General features: G+C 47.8%; 1 protein-coding gene and 1 long non-coding RNA gene across 4 annotated transcripts in view; one reads left to right on the forward strand and one right to left on the reverse strand.

Moving 5' to 3' along the window:
* The window catches only part of LOC122172163 (uncharacterized), an 88481-nt gene extending 66947 nt beyond the window's left edge, over positions 1 to 21534 (reverse strand). Inside the window, exon 1 of the long non-coding RNA XR_006172221.2 lies at positions 21406 to 21534. This is a non-coding gene — a long non-coding RNA (uncharacterized LOC122172163). The remainder of the gene's footprint in view (positions 1 to 21405) is intronic.
* Positions 21535 to 21571: 37 nt separating this feature from the next.
* The window catches only part of BMT2 (base methyltransferase of 25S rRNA 2 homolog), a 59767-nt gene continuing 56943 nt past the window's right edge, over positions 21572 to 24395 (forward strand). The window contains exon 1 of one of the 3 annotated variants that reach the window (XM_065556535.1): positions 21572 to 21816. In XM_065556535.1, the coding sequence (XP_065412607.1) occupies positions 21675 to 21816 (142 nt within the window). In that variant the 5' untranslated portion in view covers positions 21572 to 21674. The remainder of the gene's footprint in view (positions 21817 to 24395) is intronic. The other 2 variants (XM_065556532.1, XM_065556542.1) reach the window with 2 other exon arrangements.

Here is a 24395-nt window from a genome sequence, read left to right on the forward strand (position 1 = left end):
ACTGGAAACTCTTACTGACAAGGAGCATCTATAGATGATGCATTTCAAGCAGCATGGTTGCAAATAGAGGCTGATATGCCAGTTGTGGGCTTCCAGTCGCCTCATTAAGCATGCCTTAATTTCCAGGTCCAAGATGAGTATAATGGCTATAGTGCTTTAACAAGTTTGGCAGTGCCAAAGTCTCTAACACAGGGGTGGACAAACTTTTTGGCCCAAGGGCCACATCTCGGTGGGAAACTTGCATGCAGAGCCATGAATGTAGGGTTGGGGCAGAGGGTTGGGGTGCAGGAGGAAGTGCAGGGTGTGGGAGGGGGTACGGTGTGCGGGAAGGAGCTCAGGGCAAGTGGTTGGGGTGCAGGAGGGAGCTCAGGGCAGGGGGTTGGGGTGGAGGAGGGGGTGCAGAGTGCAGGAGAGGGCTTAGGACAGGGGTACAGGGAGGGGTGTGGAGTGTGGGAGGAGGCTCAGGGCAGGGGGTTGGGGTGCAGGGTGCAGGAGGAGTTCAGGGGTGTGGGCTCCGGCCGGGTGCCACTTACCTTGAGCGGCTCTGGGGTGCCAGCAGTGTGCAGCAGGGCTAAGGCAGGCTCCCTGCCTGACCTGGTCCCACACCGCTCCCGGAAGCGGATGGCACCACGTCCCTGCAGCCGCTGGGGGAAGGGGTGGGAGAGGGCTGCACGCAGCCCTCACCTGCAGGTACCACCCCCAAAGCTCCCATTGGCCACGGTTCCCCGTTCCTGGCCAATGGGAGCTGCAGGAGGTGGTGCCTGCAGGCAAGGGCAGCACGCAGAGCCCTCTGCCCCCTCCCTTCCTCAGGGGCCGCAAGGATGTGGTGCCAGCCACTTCCAGGAGCGCCACAGTGCCACGGGGGTGGCAATCCCGTGAGCTGGATCCAAAGCCCCGATGGGCAGGATCTGGCCTGTGGGCCGTACTTTGCCCCCCCCCCCCCGCTCTAACATCTGGCAGACCAATACCGACATCTGATCAAGTAGTAGTCGTGCTTGTAACAACGTTGGGGTTCGTTAAATAACAAACCAAATGAATGAGAAAGGACTAAAAATGTTAATAAAACAAATTGGAGAACTCCTGCAGTGAGTGCACACAGTCATAGAGTGTTCCCAACCCCCTGCACATTTCCAAATTCCCACACTCTCAACACTGTCTTTTATGAGGGAGCATCTCCAACTCACAATCTTCCATAAACATTTCTCTGCATCTTCCCTCTTAAAGAAAAATGAATTAACTCTTATATACATATTTATTAACAACTATATAATAATACATACATTAAATTCTCAACCCATCTAGTACATTTCTGTAAACCCAATGTGTCAAATATCTAGAAAGGAGAGGTTACCAGCACATCATACTCGAGTGAGTCTTTACCACTCTCTTTCCTCAAATACCTCTTCTCCAGGCAGGTTAGCAAGCCTTGGCAGGTGTTGATCATGGCATTGGAGGTAATGTGGAAGAGCATGGCATGCTCATTTACCAACCTGATCTTCTCATTACTCTCGGTGGGCAGCTTGAGGGTCTCCAGCTCATTGAGGGAATGCTGCAGTGTTGTGCCATTCTTGGCAATCGGGTCATTGCACGTGCTCAGGTCCTCCACTTTGCTGGACATGGTGTACAGCAGTGGTTCTCAAACTAGGGCCACTGCTTGTTCAGGGAAAGCCCCTGGCAGGCCGGGCTGGTTTGTTTACCTGCTGCATCTGCAGGTTTGGCCGATTGGGGCTGCAGGAAGCGGCGCGGGCCGAGGGACATGTTGGCCGCCCTTCCTGCAGCCCCCATTGGCTTGGAGCAGCGAACCGCGGCGAGTGGAGCTGCCATCGGCCGGACCTGTGGATGCAGCAGGTAAACAAACCGGCCCAGCCTGCCAGGGGCTTTCCCTGAACAAGTGGCGTCCCAAGTTTGAGAACCACTGATGTACAGCATGTTCTGCAGCTCTATCTTCTCTGTCTGCTACACAGACTCTTCATCAACCAACTCATCCGATTCCGCCAGCATCTTGATAGCCTTGGCCTTGAGTTTGTCACAGAGTGAAAATGGCCCATCTCTACATGGATGGATAACTGGAGGGGCCTGTTTGTTTATCAGGATTGTATGTTCACGTGCAAGCAACCCAACCCTTGAAACAGGTCATGATATTCCTGAAAGAGTGCTTCATAGCCAGGTTCAGTATGGTCTTGTAGTGAGAGCACCCATGTTACCAGATTGAATTTTGCACATGAAGCCAGGCCTAAAATTGGTTTTACCTCTTTTGGTACTACAATGAAAGGGAGACTGTACCTGGGGTTTTCGTGGTTGATGCTAGCAATGAACTCCCCTTCATTGGTATATTAATTCCAGAATAACCAGTTACTTTTATTTTTGTTGGTCCCAGTTTTGGTTTTATTTTCAGTCTCTCATAATCTTGTTCAGAGAAGAATATTTTCAGTGGAATAAATGTTCCATTCACTGTCAGAGGCAGTATCCAGTCCCTCTTACTGGGATCTAGCAAGCCCAATATGTCTATGAAAAACTCCTCAACCAGATTGCCTTTAACTAAATGCACTTGACTTTTCTTCATTTGGGCTCTGCAGCATTTTGCAAAATGATTATTTTCCCCACATTTGTGACAGTTTCCCAAAGGCAACACACTATCTGAGGCCATGCTGAAATCCACACCTTCCATATAACCATCTGCACCCAGTCTTCCCCTTAGTTGTGGTTTTCATAGTGAGTGGTTCCACTTTCTGATTTGACCTGTTCTGGCTACAGACTTCAGTATGTGGATAACCCCTTCTGGTACATTCAGCTCTTTTGCTTGTGCTTTCACAGTTTCTACTGCCTTGCATATTTGGAGAGCTTTTTCTAAAGTTAAATCTCCTTCATGGAGCAGTCTCTTTCTTAACACATTGTCTTTAATGTCACAAATGATTCTATCTCTGCCCAGATAATCTGTCAACGCACTAAAGTCACAGGTTTTACTGAGTTTCCTTAATTCTGTGACATATTGCTCAATCATCTCATCAGTTTTTTGCGTGCATGTTAAAAATTTGTCTATCAAAAGTTTTGTTCCTTTTTGGCATGCCACGTTCCTCAAATTTAGTCATGATTTTATAGACCTCAATCATATCCCCCTTTAGTCGTCTCTTTTCCAACTGAAAAGTCCCAGTTTTATTCATCTCTCCTCATATGGAAACCGTTCCATACCCCTAATAATTTTTGTTGCCCTTTTCTGAACCTTTTCCAATTCCAATATATCTTTTTTTGAGATGGGGTGACCACATCTGCACACAGTATTCAAGATGTGGGCATACCATGGATTTATATAGAGGCAACATGACATTTTCTGTCCTATTATCTATCCCTTTCTTAACTATTCCTAGCATTCTGTTCGCTTTTTTGACTGCCGCTGCACATTGAGTGGATGTTTTCAGAAAACTATCCACAATGACTCCAAGATCTTTCTTGAGTGGTAACAGCTAATTTAGACCCCATCATTTTATATATATAGTTGGGATTATGCTTTCCAATGTGCATTACTTTGCATTTATCAACATTAAATTTCATCTGCCATTTTTTGCCCAGTCACCCAGTTTTGAGAGATCCCTTTGTAGCTCTTCACAGTCTGCCTGGGTCTTAAAAAATTACTAAAGATAGTTATCATCTACAAATTTTGCCACCTCACTGTTTACTACTTTTTCCAGATCATTTATTAATATGTTGAATAGGACTGGTCCCACAACATACCCGTGGGAGACACCACTATTTACCTCTCTCCATTCTGAAAACTGACCATTTATACCTACCCTTTGTTTCCTATCTTTTAACCAGTTACCAATCCATGAGAGCACCTTCCCTCTTATTCTGTGGCAGCTTACTTTGCGTAAGAGCCTTTGGTGAGGGACCTTGTCAAAGGCTTTCTGAAAATCTAAGTACACTGTATCCACTGGATCTCCTTTGTCCACATGCTTGTTGATCCCCTCAAAGAATTCTAGTAGATTGGTGAGGCATGATGTCCCTTTACTTAAATCATGTTGACTCTTCCTCAACAAATTATGTTCATCTATATGTCTGACAATATTGTTCTTTATTATAGTTTCAACCAGTTTGCCCGGTCCTGAAATCAGGCTTACAGGCCTGTAACTGCCGAGATCACTTCTGGAGCCCTTTTAAAAATTGGCATCACATTAGCTATCCTCCAGTCATCTGGTACAGAATGATAGGTTACAGACGACAGTTAGCAGCCCTGCATTTCACATTTAAGTTCCTTCAGAACTCTTGGGTGAATACCATCTGGTCCTGGTGACTTATTGTTTAATTTATCAATTTGTTCCAAAACCTCCTCTAATGATAAATCAATCTGGTACAGTTCCTCAGATCTGTCATTTAAAAAGAATGGCTCAGGTTTGGGAATCTCCCTCACATCCTCAGCCGTGAAGACCAATGGAAAGAATTCATTTAGTTTCTCCGCAATGGCCTTATCGTCCTTGAACACTCCTTTAGCATCTCGATCATCCAGTGACCCCACTGGTTGTTTAGCAGGCTTCCTGCTTCTGATGTACTTTAAAAAGTACATGCAAAAGCCTCTGTGTCTGGGGCTCCGCTTGCTTCCCTGGTGCCTCCCTTTGTTTTTGCTTTCAGTTGCAAATACAGGAGTTAACTTCAAAATGTCTGCAGTTTCCTTCTCATTCAGCACTTCTGACACCATGTAGTGATTTTGGAGTTCATTAAATAACAAATCAAATGAATGAGAAAGGAATAAAAATGTTAATACAACAAACTGGAGAGTTTCTGTAGTGAGCGGCTGCACAGAGCCATGCAGTGTTCCCAATCCCTGCTTCCAGGGCACATCTCCAAAATCTCACTCTGACAACACTGTCCCTTATGAGGGAGTATCTCCAAATCACAATCTTATCTACAGTGCTCCTATCATTGTAAATCTTTTTAGCTAAACCATTTAATCTGAAAAGGAATATGAATGTCTATGATGCCACTAATTCTTAGAGACACTCTGTACTGTTTTAGGTACTCTGATTTATTTTATTGGCAGCATGTGACTGAATCAATCACCGTATTCTTGATGGCTCCAAATACATAGTTATTTTCCCCACCATTCTATATGGTAAATGTTCCAGAATACTTGGCATTCTATTCCTCTACAGTAAACCAAGATGTTATATTATCTCATCCACATGTCAAGGCTACTGCTATCAGACCAGTCTAAAGCACACAAAGAATCTAATCCATAGCAATTGGGGATCAAAGAATAGTAGGAATGAGTCTAGTGTGGAGAATGCTAAATTCATTGTATCCATTTGTTTAGTAGAAGCAAAAAGAGATACTGTTCTTCTAACCCTAACATGAACAGTCTATAATCCTGTATGTGGTGCAGTTACAGGAAAACCACGATGAGACTCTGTGTACATATAGCCAATAATCCTGAAGTACCACTTCTACTTGCTGTTTCATTTGTCATACCACCATCTTTAACTGTCATAACTTCCAGTCTCTTACATCTATTAAGAGAATAACATCCTGTCCTTGGACATTACAATTTGTTTATTCTTAATAGCTTACACCTTAAAGTGTTAACGAGGGCCAGAATTATCCAACTCTTTAAAAGTTGATCACAGGAATTGTCTCAACCTTCTAAGACACTGAGTTCCTCATGTGGGATAGCGTATGTAGGAGTTATGTAGAATAGCATTTCTGTAATTTTTTTTCAAAACATATTGCCCTTTCGTTTCCTCAAATGATCCCCTTTTTGAAGCTATATAAACAGCGCTGTCCTGCTTCTATTTTTCCTCTCTCTTTTTCAGCATTAATAGGGAACCACATGTGCCTCACTAGAGTTCAGAGCATCAGCTCTCAATAGCATATAACAATAGAGGATATGAAAAGGAATTGGAGAACTTCAGAGAAAAATCAGACAAGGGAATCGTTAATGCATACCAGTGGCGGACATTTCCTATGTAGCCCATCCCTAATGAAAGCCAAAATATATTCCCATGTACCTCTTGAGGCTCAGGAAATATAGACAGTGGAGCCACACCCACCTCACTCTTGCTGAATCTTCTCTCTAGAACCAATAGTTTGAAAGCTATCCGAGGTCGAGCTGACACTCAGCTAAATTTGTCTCTCAGTGGTTACTGCACCTGCTGGAAAGACATTCCCTCTCCCAGTTCTCTCTGGCACTTGTAGTTCCCAAAAATGTGTAAGGTCAACTTATTCAATGAGTCAGCCTGTCCTACCTGCAGTACAAAAAATGATGCAGTACACAATGCTAGAGAGATCCCAAATTGTACTGAAACAGTGGTTGTCATTACTTGTAAATTGGTACCAGTCCTAACATTTCTACACAGGTGCACCTGCTTTTCTACACCAGTGAACTGGGGTCTGTACTTAACTGACCCATACAAAGTGCCTACAATTTAAAGATGCTTCCAATTCTTGGGATACTAATGCTGTCAACTCCATTATTCATTATTTTAGACATTTTTATGATCTCTCTTATTCATCTCCGTTCCAAGTAAATAATCCAAATCTTTTCCATCTCTCTTATTATGAGAATTTTTCCATAATAATGGAATAACTTGTTGAAATCCATCTAATTCTGCAATATCCTTTTTTGAGATGGGATGACCAATACGACACACTATTCTAGATGAGGGAGAACCATTGATTTATATAATGCATTTGTTTAATGCCTTGTTCTTGTATTTTTTTAAATTAATTGAAAATGAGAATATCTGACATCTTCTAGCCAACAGAAAATATAAAGATACATAAAAATACTGGTGGGAAACCTGCACTAGTCGATTCAAAATACCTAAGCGAGACTGATAAACTATTTAGACATCTACTGAATAATTCTAGATCAATGCCTTGATCTATAAATCAGCACCATATCTTCAATGGTGGCTGGGTGCAGGTACAGGTCTGCCTGGACAGTCCTGACTATAGGATCAAGCCCAAAGGAAGAAACAAAGGCTGTCGCTGCAGTCATTATGAGAAACTTGTGATAAAGGAATACCATTTGGGCAAATTCAATTTGGTATCAATTCTTCCAGCTTTGTTAATGCAGAAGTTTATCACCAATACCAAATGATATTCTCCTCAGTGATCAGTTTTAAACTAATCAGCACTCTGGCAGCTACATTGGAATAAGAGACCAAATAAACCATATCATATGGAGTCTATTTCATCACTAAGTTAACATTAAGAAGGTCAAGGAAAGTGTGGGGCCCTTACTGAATGAGGGAGGCAACCTAGTGACAGAGGATGTCGAAAAATGTACTCAATGTTTTTTTTTGTCTGTCTTCACGAACAAGGTCAGCTACCAGACTACTGCACTGGGCAGCCCAGTATGGGGAGGAGGTGATAGCACTCTGTGGAGAAAAAAGTGGTTCAGGACTATTTAGAAATGCTGGACGAGCACAAGTCCATGGACCCGGATGCACTGGATTGGCTGATGTGATTGCAGAGCCATTGGCCATTATCTTTGAAAACTCATGGCGATCGGGGGCGGTCCCGGATGACTAGAAAAAGGTTAATGTAGTGCTCATCTTTAAAAAAGGGAAGAAGGAGGATCTGGGGAACTACAGGCCAGTCAGCCTCACCTCGGTCCCTGGAAAAATCATGGAGCAGGTCCCCAAGGAATCAATTCTGAAGCACTTAGAGGAGAGGAAAGTGATCAGGAACAGTCAGCATGGATTCACCAAGGGCAAGTCATGCTTGACTAACCTAATTGCCTTCTATGATGAGATAACTGGCTCTGTGGATGAGGGGAAAGCAGTGGACGTGTTATTCCTTGACTTTAGCAAAGATTTTGATACAGTTTCCCACAGTATTCTTGCCAGCAAGTTAAAGAAGTATGGACTGTATGAATGGACTATAAGGTGGATAGAAAGCTGGCTAGATCATCGGGCTCAACGGGTAGTGATCAATAGCTCCATGTATAGTTGGCAGCCGGTATCAAGCAGAGTGCCCCAGGGTCGGTCCTGGGGCCGGTTTTGTTCAATATTTTCATTAACAATCTGGAGGATGGCGTGGATTGAACCCTCAGCAAGTTTGCAGATGACACTAAACTGGGAGGAATGGTAGATACGCTGGAGGGTAGGGATAGGATACAGAGGGACCTAGACAAATTGGAGGATTGGGCCAAAAGAAATCTGATGAGGTTCAACAAGGACAAGTGCAGAGTCCTGCACTTAAAATGGAAGAATCCCATGCACTGCTACAGACTAGGGACCGAATGGTTAGACAGCAGTTCTGCAGAAAAGGACCTAGGGGTTACAGTGGACGAGAAGCTGGATATGAGTCAACAGTGTGCCCTTGTTGCCAAGAAGGCCAATGGCATTTTGGGCTGTATAAGTAGGGGCATTGCCAGCAGATCGAGGGACGTGATCATTCCACTCTATTCGACATTGGCGAGGCCTCATCTGGAGTACTGTGTCCAGTTTTGGGCCCCACACTACAAGAAGGATGTGGAAAAATTGGAAAGAGTCCAGCAGAGGGCAACAAAAATTATTAGGGGGCTGGAGCACATGACTTATGAGGAGAGGCTGAGGGAACTGGGATTATTTAGTCTTCAGAAGAGAAGAATGAGGGGGGATTTGATAGCTGCTTTCAACTACCTGAAAGGGGGTTTCAAAGAGGATGGAACTAGACTGTTCTCAGTGGTACTAGATGACAGAACAAGGAGTAATGGTCTCAAGTTGCAATGGGAGAGGTTAAGGTTGGATATTAGGAAAAACTTTTTCACTAGAAGGGTGGTGAAGCACTGGAATGGGTTACCTAGGGAGGTGATGGAATCTCCTTCCTTAGAGGTTTTTAAGGTCAGGCTTGACAAAGCCCTGGCTGGGATGATTTAGTTAGGGATTGGTCCTGCTTTGAGCAGGGGGTTGGACGAGATGGCCTCCTGAGGTCCCTTCCAACCCTGATATTCTATGATTAGGGGTGAAATCTTGGCTCTACTGAAGTCAATGTAACTTACCATTGATTTCAGTGGGGCCAGGATTGCACTTTGATGTTTAGAAGCATTCTCAAGCAAGGAAGCTGGCTTGTTCATAACAGCCAGTGACCTTAAGGAGGAGAAAGAGCTGTCCCTAGCTATTTTGAGGCCCTATGCAGGCCCCCCCCCCCCGCGGGAGTGTGTGTGGGGTGGCCAGGCTGTGCAGGGGAGGGGGCTGGCTTGGGGGACAGGGGGAACGACCTCCCAACATTCACTGGCAAAGCCGCTGGGGCCGGGTCTCTGCGCTTCCCACCACCAGTGAGTGCAGGCCCGGTCCTGCTGCAGTCTTCAGGGGCAGGAAGAGGCAGAGCTGGGGTGGAGCAGGGGCAGGAAAAGGCGGGGCAGGGGGCCTGGAGAAGAGGCGGGGCAGGGGCTGGAGCAGCTGCGCAGGGCACCAGGAAATTTGGTGCCCCGAGTTTCCTGGTGCCCCATTCAGCTGTGTACTTTGCGTATGGGTACGGACGGCCCTGGGAGGAGATGAAGCAAATGGAAGAGGGAAAAGTTGAGGACAATAGGCAGAAAAGCCTAGGTCTAAATCCAGAAACATGAAGGGAACAAACTGAGTTAGGGGCTTTGGGACAGATTTTTCTCTACTATAATACCAGACTGAATGTAGTAATTTTAGTAATTTTTTTTTTTTACTATTTTGGAGGTATCTTGTTTTTCATTTCTATTTCAATGATGTTAAAAAGCAAAAATTTAAGAACAATCAGGACAGTTCTGCAACATCAGAAAATAATGGCATTGATTCTGGGTTCTGCAATGACATTTTACACTAGCATGAATGGGCCACCAAGCCAGCAGAACTGGATAGTAGGAAGTATCCTGGCATAGGGGGCTTCCCTCGGTACAGGGCTAGCAGAACTGCCCTATGCTGCCACACAGCAGTCTCTGATGCAGAGAACCAAGGGTGAGAGGTTACATTGTTGGAGCACATTGTACTCTAGCTACTGGCTGCTGAATGGCATTTAGGGAGTTATTGCAGGCAGCCATAAATCAGAGCAGCCCAGGCAGCTGCCTGCAGAAGCTAGGTGGGGAGGAGTGGGATGCCTACAGAGATCTTAACCTCCACTGCCCTGAGTTGCACTGAGCCCTGAAACAGGAATGTTAGCTCTATAAAGGCAGAATGGATATTTTCAGAGCATTTATGAAGGTCAGAAAGTTGCTAAGGCTTACTGCTTCAGGAGAGAGATTCACTTATTTTGAACTGAATTATTTTAAAAGTTTTTACAATTTTCTCCACTGGGGAGGAGCAATTTTACCACACCTATTTCAGTGAGATGTAAAATCTGACCCATTTAAATTGTCACCACTCAGAGAACCTGCTTGTCTGATCCTTGGCACTTGGGTTCAATCTGAAAAGTCAATGCTGATGTAGAGAAAAGAGGGGAAGGGGAGCCTAGGGAGAAGGAGACATGGTCAAATCTGCAAAATGCAGTTTGTCAAAGAGTGCATTCACTATTATGGCCAACATTTTTCATCTGCTCTCTCTGGCTAGGCTGTGAAGTATCATGGAAAGATCCTCTCCAGATGATCTGAGTGTACTTGTGTAGGGACAAACCTAAATCAGTCAACATAAGATTATGCCTTAAAGTTGCTAGCTATCTCAAGCTAGGACCATATACAAAAAAGGTGCTGCCTTTGGGATGGAGGGTGGAAACCAACTTGGCCACAGCAAGCTGCAAGAGTTAGGAAGGGGTGGTGGGAGTGCAAAAGTTAGCCAAGGAGCTCAGAGCAAGCTCCGCCTCTTGTGAAAACTGGTTTAGGACCTTTAAAGTCTTTGTAGAGCAGTCAGTACAGTGACTACAAAGGTCTTGTCATCAGAAGGCAGACGCACAGGCTGCATGAAACTAGGGTTACCATACGTCCGGATTTTCCCGGACATGTCCGGCTTTTGGGGCTCCAAATCCCCATCCGGGAGGAAATCCCAAAAAGCCGGACATGTCCGGGAAAATCGGGACATGCGGGGCGGGGCCGGGGGCCGGGGCCGGGGGTTCCGGGCCGGGGGCCGGGGCCCGGCAGTGCTGGGCGGGCCGGGGGTGCTCGGCCCGGGGCCGGCACCCCAGGGCCCGAGCCGACCCAGGCTGGAGACGCCAGGGGGGCCAGACTGGGCCGCGCCTCCTCCCCCCACCCTCTTATCTGCTTCAGGCTTCCCGCGAATCAAATGTTAGCGGGAAGCAGGGGAGGGGGCGGAGTTGGGGCAGGGACTTTGGGGAAGGGGTGGAGGTGGGGTAGGGGCGTGGGCGGGGGTGGGGCCCCGTGGAGTGTCCTCCTTTTGGACACTCAAAATATGGTAACCCTAATGAAACATGTTATAGCTCCCTTGGAATTTGAGAGGCTCCTGGAATTTGAACTTGTGGCTCTGGGAATTTTACAGCAGAGGCTGAAACAAGTAAGTTATTCCCAGAGGCCCCAAGAAAAGCCTTCAGGTGATTGCCTAAAGGCCCCAGGTATTCCCACTGCCATCAATACAGAACTCCCACAGGGTGTGATGGTGCAGGATCAGGCCCCACTGGATACAGTGAGCTAGGCTGGCTTGAGAGACAAGGTGCATGAGGTAATATTTTTTTATTGGACCAACTTCAGTTGGTGTGAGAAACAAGTTTTTGGGCTACACAAAACTCTTCTTCAGGTCTTGGAAAAGTACTAAGGCAGAGGTAGGCAAACTACGGCCCACGGGACCATCCTGCCCGGCCCCCAAGCTCCCGGCCCAGGAGGCTAGCCCCGGTCCGGGAGGCTAGCCCCAGCCTCTCCCCTGCTGTCCTCCCTCCCCTGCAGCCTCAGCTCGCTCGCTCCACCGCCGGTGCAATGCTCTGGGTGACAGGGCTGTGAGCTCCTGGGGCAGCACAGCTGCACAGCCCGGCCTGACTCGGTCTATGTGCTGCGTGGTGACGGTGGCTTCGTGGCCCAGCTCTAGCCGGCAGCGGCGTGGCCCAGCTCCAGCCAGGCAGTGCGGCTGTAGCGCCACCAGTGCTCCAGGCAGCACCGTACGGAGCAGGGGGGTTGGATATAGGGCAGGGGAGTTCGGGGCGGTGGTCATGGGGCATGGGTGTGGACAGGGGTCGGGGTGGGGAACAGGAGGTTGAATGGGGGCAGGGGTCCCGGGGGGACAGTCAGGAAGGGGGGGGGTTGGATGGGGTGGCAGGGGGCAATCAGGGGCAGGGGTTCCGGGGGCAGTCAGGGGACAGGGAGGGGTGTGCGTGGATGGGGCAGGTGTCCTGGGGGGGTGGTGGTCAGGGAACGGGGGGGTTGGATGGGGCAGGAGTCCCGGGGAGGAGAGGCCACGACCCTCTCCCCTAATCGGCCCTCCATACAATTTACGAAACCCGATGCGGCCCTCAGGCCAAAAGGTTTGCCCGCCCCTGTATTAAGGGCAAGCCTAAACTTAAAACCCTGCATCAGTGCAGCTGCACCACTGTAGCTGCATCACTGTAGCCCTTTAATGAAGACTCTCTAAACCAGTGAGAGAGCTCTCCCTTCGGTTTAGTTAATCCACCTCCCCGAGAGGCGGTAGCTATGTTGGCGGGAGAAGCTCTCCCACCAACATAGCACTGTCTCCATGGATTTTTCACACCCCTGAGCAACGTAGTTGTACCAATATAGGTCTATAGTGTAGACCAATCTAAGAATGTCACAGCTAAATACAAGATTGAACAGAAAGTGTAGTGTAAATAGCTAGCACATATTCTAAGGCAGTGTTTCTTGTATGCGGCCACCAGGGGCTTTTCTTGCGGCCACACCTTCCTGGGCAGTGATTGGGGGGATGCAGCAGCCTCTCCCCCAGGGCCGCCAGCAGTGGTTACACCCTGCTTCCCTCTGGAGACACACAAGCTGGAGGAGCAGACAGCCACTGAGTTCCCCACCTTCCTGGGGGCGGTGGGGTCAGGCTTCAGCTCTGGGATTGCTGGTGGCAAGCTCTAGCCATGGGGCTGAAGGCTCCTTTCCCAGGCTGTGCAGTGGTGGGCTCTGGCCCCGAGTTCACTCCTCCCCCCCCCCCATCACCCCTGGCCTCTGCTGCCTCCCCCAGGGCCCCATCACCCCTGACCCCTGGTGCCTCAATACCCACCTCTCCCATCCAGGGCTTAATTTGTCCCTGGGCTTGCTGGGGCTGAGTAAGTCTGCTGTGAAAAGTGATATTTGTATGTTTGTTGTTATCATTTTTCACAGCAGATTTAGCAGCTAGCAAGTCTTAAAAAAGACCCCAAAAAGCAAAAGAAACAACAAGAAAAAGAAACAAGAACATGCAAAGCACCTTATTTGTGTTTCTATTTTGTTTCAGTCCAGTAAAGAATAGAGACAACTGTACATTATTTTTATTACAATGATTTGGACATGTATATGTGCACATTTGTTTTTCCTAAAGTTAATTAAGTATTTTGGGAAAAATTATCAGAGTGGCCACCAGCAAGAGTTGGTGGCCACACTCTGAGGTCACCAAATATTTTGTTGTGAGAACCCCTGTTCTCAAGGTGAAGTGGCCTGTTACTACACCCCTGTAGTCATAGGACAAAAATGGGGGTTAGTGGGTTACAGATTGTTGTAATAAGGCATAAATCTAGTGTCTTTATTAAAACCATGATTCTTAGTGTCTAGCAACGTTATGAATTTAAGCTCCCAGGCTCGTCTTTGAATGTGTTGTGCAGGTTTCCTTTGAGGATTAGGACTGAGAGGTCAGATATAGAGTGATCGCTTTGTGAAAAGTGATCACGCACTAGTGATCATTTTCTTGTGTGAGATCACTCAAGAGCATAGTGATTGTCTGGTGTCACCCACATTGTTCTTATTGGGGCATTTAGAACACTGGATGAGGTACACCACATGTCGTGATAGGCACTTATAAGTCCATGGCCCATACTCCATGGGGAGCCCTGTGACTGGGTGCCTGGGCTGGACCACACTGAGAATGCTCTCAGGGCAGACTGCAAGAAATAGGGAAGACAATCCCCAAGGCTGGTGATGTATTCCATAATTAGATTCACCAAGCCAGTAACAAAAGAGCGTCTGCAGTACCAATCTGATTAGCCAGAACCCAAACACAGTCCCCTTTAGGCATTCCAGCCCTTGGCTCCAATCCAGACAACCAATATAGTGAGATGTTATTTTGAAAACCCATTTCATCATATGTGAGGTTCTTACTAATCCCAAAGGATCAGATACTTACTTCAGGTCAATTATGTATTTCAGATATCACGCTGGCAGTCAATCCTCAGTAAACTAACTAAAGATTTATTAATAAAAGAAAAAAGTTATAAATGTTTAATAGATCATATACATACAAATGATTGCAAAGTCCTTATATCAAGGTTTGTAGCAGTGATGGAATAGACAGCTGGCTTGCAAAAGTCTCTCTGGTAATTTCCAAAAGATTGGAAGGTCCTCAGACCATAGTTCAAGATACGCCTTTTAGTTGTAAATCCACGGTCCAGAGAATTAGAGCAGGAAAGAGACAAAATAAAAGTGTTACAGTGGTCTTTTATATCCTTTGCCGTGTGCACGGAAATTTATGGTCACAAACAAAGCCCACACCCCCTGTGTATGAAAAGTTACAGGTCCAAGATGGAATCCAGGGTCACATGAGCATATAACATGCCCCTATATGTTTTTGCTAAGGGCATGGCTAACTTGCAGATGTAGAGCACTTTGAGTTAAACCAGCCTTCAGAGAGCGCAGTAGGGAAAGTGCTGCAGTCTGTCCACACTGACAGCTGCAAGCGCACTGGCGTGGCCACATTTGCGGCACTTGCAGCGGCACTGGGAGCGGTGCATTATGGGCAGCTATCCCACAGAGCACCTCTTCCCATTCTGGTGCTGTGGCTTGTGGGAAGGAGGCGGGAGGTGCGGGGTATTCTGGGTCCTGTCCCAATGCCCTGTGATGCATCGGTTTGCATCCCAGCAATTCCTGTGCTTCCGTCCACATTTGGCGCCATCGTTCAACGTTTTTTGTACTGTGCGCTCTGTCTTCCCTTTCGGTTTGTGGGAATGGAGCCCGAACTGCTGAGGAATATGCTGACGAGTCTCGCCAGCACATCACATTTGGCAGTCTAGTTACTCCTTAAGATCCAAACTGACAGTGAGGACTCTGACGATGGTATCGACTGGAGTAATGCATATGACACGAGATCGCTTTTGGCATTCACAGACATGCTCACCACGTGGAACGCTGCTTTTGGGCTTGGGAAACAAGCACTGAGTGGTGGGATCACATCATCATGCAAGTCTGGGATGACTAGCAGTGGCTGCAGAACTTTCGGATGAGAAAAGCCACTTTCATGGGACTGTGTGATGAGCTCGGCCCCACCCTGCGGCACAAGGACATGAGATTGAGAGCTGCCTTGACAGTGGAGAAGCGGGTGGCTATTGCAATCTGGAAGCTGGCAACTCCAGACAGCTACTGATTGGTCACTAACCAGTTTGAAGTGGGAAAGTTGACCGTTGAAATCGTGTTGATGCAAGTTTGCAGGGCCATTAATCACATCCTGCTCAGAAGAACTGTGACTCTGGTTAACGTGCTTTGTACAAATGGGTTTCCCTAACTGCGGAGGGCGATAGATGGGACGCATATTCCAATTCTGGCACCAGCCCACCTAGCCTTCGAGTACGTTAATTGAAAGGGGTATTTCTCTATGGTTCTCCAGGCGCTTGTGGATCACCGTGGGCGTTTCATTGACATTAACGCAGGCTGGCCCGGAAAGGTGCATGACGCACGCATCTTTCAGAACACTGACCTGTTCAGGAAGCTGGAAGCCGGGACTTTTTTCCCAGACCAGAAGATCACCGTAGGGGAAGTCGAAATGCCATTGTGATCCTTGGAGACCCCGCTTACCCTTTAATGCTGTGGCTCATGAAACCCTACACAGGAAGCCTTGACAGCAGCAAGGAGCGGTTCAACAACAGGCCGAGCCGGTGCAGAATCACTGCGGAGTGTGCTTTTGGCCATTTAAATGGCCGTTGGTGCTCTCTGTATGGGAAGCTGGACCTGGCCAATGAAAGCATCCCCGTGGTTATATCCGTGTGCTATACCCTCCATAACATTTGTGAAGGGAAGGGTGAAAGATTCACTCAGGCATGGAACTCGGAGGTTCAACACCTGGAGGCTGAATTTGAACAGCCAGAGAGCAGGGCTATTAGAGGGGCCCAGTGGGGGGCTGCAAGGATTAGGGATGCCTTGAGGGAGCAATTTGAGACTGAAAGCCACCAGTGCCCTGGTATTTGGTGCCCTGCACGGGAGTGAAGTGCAGTGGTTCCAATGTTAGTAGGAATTTGTGTTTGCTACGCTGACTTGCAGTGTCTGTTCCTTTCCTGGGCTAAGGTATCTTTTACTTTATGCAATAATAAAGAATGTTTTCAAAGCCAAAAAATTCATTTATTGAAAAGAAAAAAAAAACCCACACAACTGCTTGGGAAACAGAAAGGGCAAGGGGGTGGGGTGGGGAACGGTACAATCACAGATTTGCATATGTCCTGTTATCATACTCAGCCTTCCTGTCTGGAGTGCTGTGCAATGAGTGCTGCACTTCAGGATGGCTATAATGCATGTTGATGGGGGTTGAGTGCAGTGGGTAAGAGTCATAGTTTTCAGGGCTGAGTGGTGAAGCTACAGGTGTTGGAGGCAGGTGGTGGCAATAAGAACCCGAATGTTGGGGAAAGTAGGTTGGAGGTTACATGGGGACACAAAGGAAAGAGTTTTGGGACAAGGGCTGCAAGGGGGGCTGGTCGCGGTAGTGCTCTGCCTGCATGGCTACAAGCGCCTGGATTGAGTCTGCTTGGCGCTCCATGATGCTTATCAGCCGATCCGTGCTTTGCTGCCAGAGCTCCAAGCTTTTGTGCCGGCGCTCCTCATTCTGCTGACGGATCCTCCTTTCACTCTCCCACCACTCCTGTGCTTTTAGATTCTCGTTAAGAGACTGCTGCATTACTTCATGCAGCATGTCTTCTTTGCTTCTACATAGCCTCTTCCTAATTCTTTGGAGTCTTTTGGCCGGTGATAACACGGACGGCTGAGATCTCAAGGTTGCATCTGTAAAGGCAAAATGCAACACTTAACAGAGGCAGCATTGTTCACACCAGACAGAGCAATGATTCCCCCGTACTTAAAGGCAAGCACAGTCTACACAATAGCATAATTTGCCCATCCCAAAGCAGAGTGGACATAACCCACGGGAGCCCCAAAATGGCGAGTAAGCACAGGGTCAAGGGGGACTGATTGTTTCATGGCCGTACTGTCCTCTGGGTTTCTGTGCCTTGGGGAGAGCCAACAGCTGCAGGCAGCCCCTATACTGAACGCTGTCCCCACATTTTCCTCAGGAGTTTGTCCTGGAAGATATCTCGCTGCTGAGGGAAGCAAGGGAGGGTCTTCTACTACAATGCGGCTTCCGCCCTGGCCCATATGCAGCTTGCCAGTGTGCAGCAATGGTCCCCCCGCCCCTCATGGCACAGTGGCACGGACATGTTAGCCTGACTGGGACAAGGCCTCAGTGGCTCTCCCAAGAAACCTGCACATGCGCATTGCCCAAGTTCTGGATGAGACCTTTGAAGAGATCACTGAGGCCAATTACCGCGATGTGAGAGAGCACATCAATGCGTCTAGGCATGCATGCAACCCTAACCCTCCTCACCCCAAGAGCCCGTACTGAATAACTTCCTTCCCAAAATAAAAACTGCTTACCAGGCACCTCCTCTGGTGTTTGTCTTTCCCCAAGCACCAGCCGCCATGACTGGCTACCTTCCTTCTGGCTTGAAGACAGCTCCTGGCTGCATGCATCTAAGGATGCCGAGGTGTCTTCCTCCTCCTTAGCACCCTCGCTCCCTCTTTTCTCCTCCTCCTGCCTTGTTGAACTGGGCTCGGAAGTGTCCATGGTGGTACTCGGAGTGGAGGTGGGGTCGCCCCAAGTATCGCGTTCAGCTCTTTGTAGAAATGGCAGGTCGAGGGGGCAGCACTGGAGTGGCAGTTTGCCTCGTGGGCTTTGCAGTAGGCATTCTGCAGCTCCTTCGCTTTAACCCTGCACTGTAGTGCGTCCCACTCATGGCCCCTTTCCATCATGTCCCTTGATATCTGCCCAAGGGTATCATAATTCCTACAGCTGGAGCACAGCTGGGACTGGACAGCGTCCTCCCCCCAAACACTGATGAGGTCCAGCATCTTGCCATTGCTCCATACTGGGGATCGCCTGGTCACCGGGAAAGATTCGCTGAGAGCACTCCACACCCGGCTGAGCAAACAGGAAGGGGATTTTCAAAATTCCCAGAGAATTTAAAGGGCGGATCTGATGGTTGGTCACCTGAGGGCAGGGCAGTAGAGTTCAAAGTGATGACCAGAGTGGCTAGAACAGGCATTGTGGAACACTTCTGGGAGATGATCAGAGCGCATTAACAGACCAGGGCATCCACACTGGCGCCGCGGCGCTCCAGCAGGGACACATCAAATATTCCACTCACCGAGGTGGATTACCAGGAGTGCTCTAGCCGCAGAGTCAGAGCGCTCTATATGCCTTGCCAGTATGGACGCGTCATGAGTTAGAATGCCCGGGGCTGCTTTAATGCGCTCTAACTTGCAAGTGTAGCCATGCCTTAAATTACAGGAGGTGGCCATTGGCTACTTGTTGTCTGAGGCATCTGCAAGAAGAGCTGTCTGGACAGGATGAGTTTCTTCAGTGGCCCAGTGTGAGAGTGGAGTGTCCTTAATGGGCCATCAACACATAGATTTACATCATAATTAGATAGCTATCGGGGGAGGGGGGGGTGCATCATACAGGCACATAACACTTATGTAAGACACAGATACATAGCCAATATTCATAACTTCAGATACATAGATAATATCTGCATATAAACAGGATAATCATACTTAGCAAATCATAACATTTCAACTTGTATTTTATAAGATACACTTTGTATAAATTTTGTTACAAATGTATACACTGATAGCAACACTGATACAAATGGTCTTTTCAACCATACGGCATCATAGACCCCACCCTGAAAGAAATCTTTCCTGAACCGTCTCTCCTGTCCTTCAAGCAACCCCCTAACCTCTCCAAGCTCATAATCAGAAGCAAGTTCCCCATAGAACTTAAAGTGCCAGCTGACCCTGCCAGAACAATAGATGCAAAACCTGCAGACATATCTCCACTGCTATAATGATCAACACTCTCACCTGCCCCCTCAACACACCTTTCAAGATGCATGGGTCCTCCACATGCCTATCACAACATGTGGTGTACCTCATCCAGTGCACTAACTGCCCCAATAACAACTATGTGGGTGAAACCAGACAATCACTAGGCTCTCGAATGAACTCACACAGGAAAATAATAAAAAGAACAAGGAGTACTTGTGGCACCTTAGAGACTAACAAATGTATTTGAGCATAAGCTTTCGTGGGCTAAAACCCACTTCATCGGAGGCATGCAGTGGAAAATACAGCAGGAAGATATATATACATAGAGAACATGAAAAAATGGGTGTTGCCATACTAACTATAACAAGAGTAATCAATTAAGGTGGGCTGACTTAGAACAACGCTTCCTCAGTTCTCGTCCCCTAATGCCCCTATTCTACTTGCACTATCTTCATCATCTGGACCCACGGAAAAGAAGCCCTTGAGGAATTCCACCATGATTTCAACAATTTCCATCCCACCATCAACCTTAGCCTGGACCAGTCCACACAAGAGATCCACTTCCTGGACACTAGAGTGCTAATAAGCAATGGTCACATAAACACCACCCGATACCAGAAACCTACTGACTGCTATATTTATGTACATGCCTCCAGGTTTCATCCAGACCACACCATATGATCCATTGTCTACAGCCAAGCTCTAAGATACAACCGCATTTGCTCCAACATCTCAGACGGAGACAAACACCTACAAGATCTTTATCAAGCATTCTTACAACTACAATACCCACCTGCTGAAGTGAAGAAACAGAATGACAGGAACAGAAGAGTACCCAGAAGTCACCTACTACAGGACAGGCCCAACAAAGAAAGTAACAGAACGCCACTAGCCATCACCTTCAGCCCCCAACTAAAACCTCTCCAGAGCATCATCAAGGATTTACAACCTATCCTGAAGGACAATTCCTCACCCTGACAGATCTTGGAAGACAGCCCCCCAACCTGAAGCAAATACTCACTAGCAACCACACACCACAAAACAAAAACACTAACACAGGAACCTATCCTTGCAACAAAGCCTGTTGCCAACTCTGACCACATATCTATTCAGGGGACACCATCATAGGACCTAATCACATCAGCCACACTATCAGAGGCTCGTTCACCTGCACATCTACCAATGTGATATGTGCCAGCAATGCCTCTCCTGCCATGTGCATTGGCCAAACTGGACAGTCTCTATGCAAAAGAATAAATGGACACAAATCAGATGTCAAGAATTATAATAATCAAAAAACAGTCTGAGAACACTTCAACCTCCCTGGTCACTCAATTACAGACCTCAAAGTCGCAATACTCCAACAAAAAAACTTCATAGACAGACTCCAATGAGAAACTCCAGAATTAGAATTAATTTACAAAGTAGACACCATTAAATTAGGCTTGAATAAAGACTGGGAGTGGATGGGTCATTACACAAACTAAAAACTATTTCCCCATGCTAATTCCCCCCCCACACACACACACACTGTTACTCACAACTTCTTGTCAACTGTTGGAAATGGGCCATCCTGATTATCACTACAAAAGTTTTTTCTCTCCTGTTGATAATACCCCACCTTAATGGATTACTCTTGTTGTAGTTTTAGTATGGCAACACCAATTTTTTCATGTTCTCTGTGTATATGTGTCTTCCTACTGTATTTTCTAGTGCATGCCTCTGATGAAGTGGATTTTAGCCCACGAAAGCTTATGCTCAAATACATTGGTTAGTCTCTAAGGTGCCACAAGGACTCCTCGTTCTTTTTGCTGATACAGACTAACATGGCTACCACTCTGAAACAGGAAAATAATAGAAGACAAAAACTCTATTACCTGTGTGTGAACACTTTTCACAAAGCAATCACTTGATAGCTGAGCTATCAGTACTCATCCTCAAAGGAAACCTGTACAACACTTTCAAAGGATGAGCTTGGGAGCTTAAATTCATAACTCTGCTGGCCACTAAAAATAATGGACTGACTAGAGACATCGGATTTATGGCTTATTATAACAATCTGTAGTCCACTAATTCCCCCTTTTGTCCTATGACTGCAAAGGTGTTAACAGGCCACTTCACCTTGAACCATCCGTTACATGGGCTAACTACTTATGCTATCAATCTGCTCCACCTTGCATTTAGCTGTGACCTCAGCGTACCAGTCCCAGACCTAAGAGAAGCTCTGTGTAGCTCAGGAGCTTGTTTCTCTCACCAAGAGAAATTGGTCCAATACAAGATATTATCTCACCCACGTTGTCTCTCTAAGGTGCTGGGACCCACACCACTGCACTGCATACAAGACTGGCTTCAGGCAGCTCCGCCTCCGACCCTGGCCTGTGAGCGAGAGACTGCCCCTGTGCTGTCAATGACTGAGGACTACACTTCCCAGCAGGCAACGCGGGACATCACATGACACGCATGCCCGGTGCTGGCTCCGACCTGCCATAGAGACAGAGCAGAGCGCAGCGCTCTCACCTCGCGGCCGGCTGCGTGCTGAGGGGGGAGGAGCCGCGGTAGCACCATGGAGCCCGAGCCGCGGCCCGGGGCTGCCGCTGCCACGGCCCTGACCCAGCCCCCGGAGCAGGAGAGGAAGCTAGAGCAGGAGAAGCTCTCCGGGGTGGTGAAGAGCGTCCACCGGCGGCTGCGCAGGAAGTACCGGGAAGGTAAATGCCGGGGCACGGCTGGGCCCGCCCCCGCACCGAGCCCCTCGGCGGCCGCGGGTGGGCGGTTAGAGCTGCCCGTGAGGCCCGGGGAGCCGCCCCCTGCCCTGGGGAAGGGGAACGGAGCGGGGGCCCGGGGAGCCGCCCGGAGCCCGGGGGAAGGAGCGGGGGCCCGGGGAGCCGCCCGGGGGAAGGGGAGCGGAGCGGGGGCCCGGGGAGCCGCCCCCTGCCCGGAGAATGGGGGAAGGGGAGCGGAGCGGGGCCCGGTCCCCGCCCCCTGCACGGAGCCCGGTCCCCGCCCCCTGCACGGAGCCCGGTCCCGAGGAGCTCCCTCTAGGTGTAGCAGTTGGGGCCTGGGAAGAGGGGGGTCTAGATACATCCCCCAAAAGAGGGGGACCAGGTCCCGGTTTCCTGCCTCTTTTCGTGGCGCCCCCCCATTGAACACGGAGGTGGGGAGCCGCAGCCTTTGCGTGCAGCTGTAGGCGCCGCTCACAGTCTGGAGCGTTGTGTTTGTGCACGTAAGTGCCCGCGGTACTTCATCCTGCAGAACCGCGCTCCGCTGCCAGTTGGGCTGCTCACAGCTGGCAAATTGTCCCTTTGTCCAGCAGCGGCTGCCTGTCGTGTCTCTCTCTTCTTCCCTCTCACCCTTCCCCCCATAAAGCTGCTTTTCCTGGCCCAGGAGTGCTTAAATTTCTGAGCTGCTGTTGTCTGCACATCCCAAGGAAGAAATTCTATGGATAAATGATACCCGGTGATGTAAAAACAGACTATTAATTTATATAAAAAACCAAGTGCAATATAACCGGTCTAATCTGCATATCATCAGTCCCACTCATCAGAAGACTTAATTGCTGATGTTGTAGTGAGCTCTTGCAACAAACTTTTACATTATGAAGTATATTATCTCACCTGACCAACAGCCCTTTACATATGATCGAGGAGGTAGGTCATTAGTAAAAATGCTTGCTTTACCCTCCTCCATGAGAGCTTCAAATGTGTGCACATTATTGTGTGGGATTGGGATAGCAGAAGCATCCCAGAAATTAGACACAGCAGTTTTGAAGATTTAAAATAAGGCACACTGTAAAGTTGAGATTAATAGGTCTTTAGAACAAAAAGGACTATTATTCTCTAGTCTGACTTCCTGCAAAACGGGGGCCATACTAGTTCATCCAGTAATTCTTGCATCAAGGCCATAATTTCTGGTTGAGCTATAGCCTATATATTTTACAAAAATATTCTTGGAACGGAAACTGTTCTAATAATAATACTAATACTTAGCTTTTATATAGCATTTCTAATCTTTAGGTCTCAAAGTGCTTTACATTTCAAACTAATTCCTGCCTCTTAGTCTGTGGCTGCTTGAAGTCCATCTTGTATAGAACTGATACTATGCTGCTCTCTGTGGGTACTCCCCAAATTCTGAGAACACGTGTTTCTTTTGCTTCCTAGCCCAAATTTGCATGTGATTTGGTCTTAGCTATCCAGTGGATAGATCTGTCAGCTCTTTCATGCTGGAGACCAAGGAGCACTGGTTACTCCAACCCTTCTGGGCATATCTACACTACATCTGGGAGTGAGCCTCTCTGTCTGAGTCCACAGAGTAAGAATAGCTGTGTAAATGTTGCTTTGACATTGAGGCTCAGGCTGGCACTCGGGCTCTCAAGCCCACCCTTATTCCCCTCAGTCTTGAAAACCCAAGCCCCAGTCCAAGCTGCAGGGTATATAGCTATTGTTAGTACACTAGCATGGGCCCCATTACCATAAGTCTGTCAACTGGGCTGGGAAGCTCATTCCCAGATACAGTGTAGGCATATGCATAATGGCCACACAAGCTTGAAAGGAAGGATTTCTCTCATCTTCCAGGCTGAGGAACCATTACCAGCACACACCGCTTAGGGCTTGTCTACACTGGCAATTTACAGCACTGCAACTTTCTTGCTCAGGGTGTGAAAAAACACCCCCCTGAGCACAGCAAGTTTCAGTGCTGTAAAGCGCCAGTGTAAACAGTGCACCAGCGCTAGGAGCCACGCCTCTCATTGAGGTGGTGTTTTTAAAGCACTGGGAGAGCGTCACATTAAAGCATTGTCAGTGTAGACTAGCCCTTAGCTGCTCAAATTGTTCTGTTGCCAGGACTTGTGCTTTTGGCAGTTCACACCTTTCTGTTATTTCAGCCTGTCTGCAGATTCAGAAAGACAACACCAGGTCACATTTAGGGTTTTTCTATACAGAACCCTATGGGGAAGTTAGCATAAAATAGCTAAGGTGTGAATTTAAAGCAGGGCTTTGGAGCAGAGCGTGGAGCAGCTCCAGAGCAATGGAGCTGCAGGTTTTTGCCTGGAGCTGGAGCGGAGCCGGAGCACAGCTCCAAAGCCCAAGTGCAATAGTTATTTGGCACTAACTCCCTGTGTGGACACTCTTACTCTGTACTAAAAGTGCCTTTTTGTGAATTAGGTGAAATAGGCAGTAGCTATTCTACAATGATTATTCTGGGCCTTTCCCCTTATATGGAAAAGCCCTCTGCTAACATTTTTAATTGTCATAAAATGATTTTTTTTATGAAAGCTTACATTCTGTAGAAA

This window comes from Chrysemys picta, chromosome 1 (assembly GCF_011386835.1).
Source record: "Chrysemys picta bellii isolate R12L10 chromosome 1, ASM1138683v2, whole genome shotgun sequence".
NCBI classification, from domain to species: Eukaryota; Metazoa; Chordata; order Testudines; family Emydidae; genus Chrysemys; species Chrysemys picta.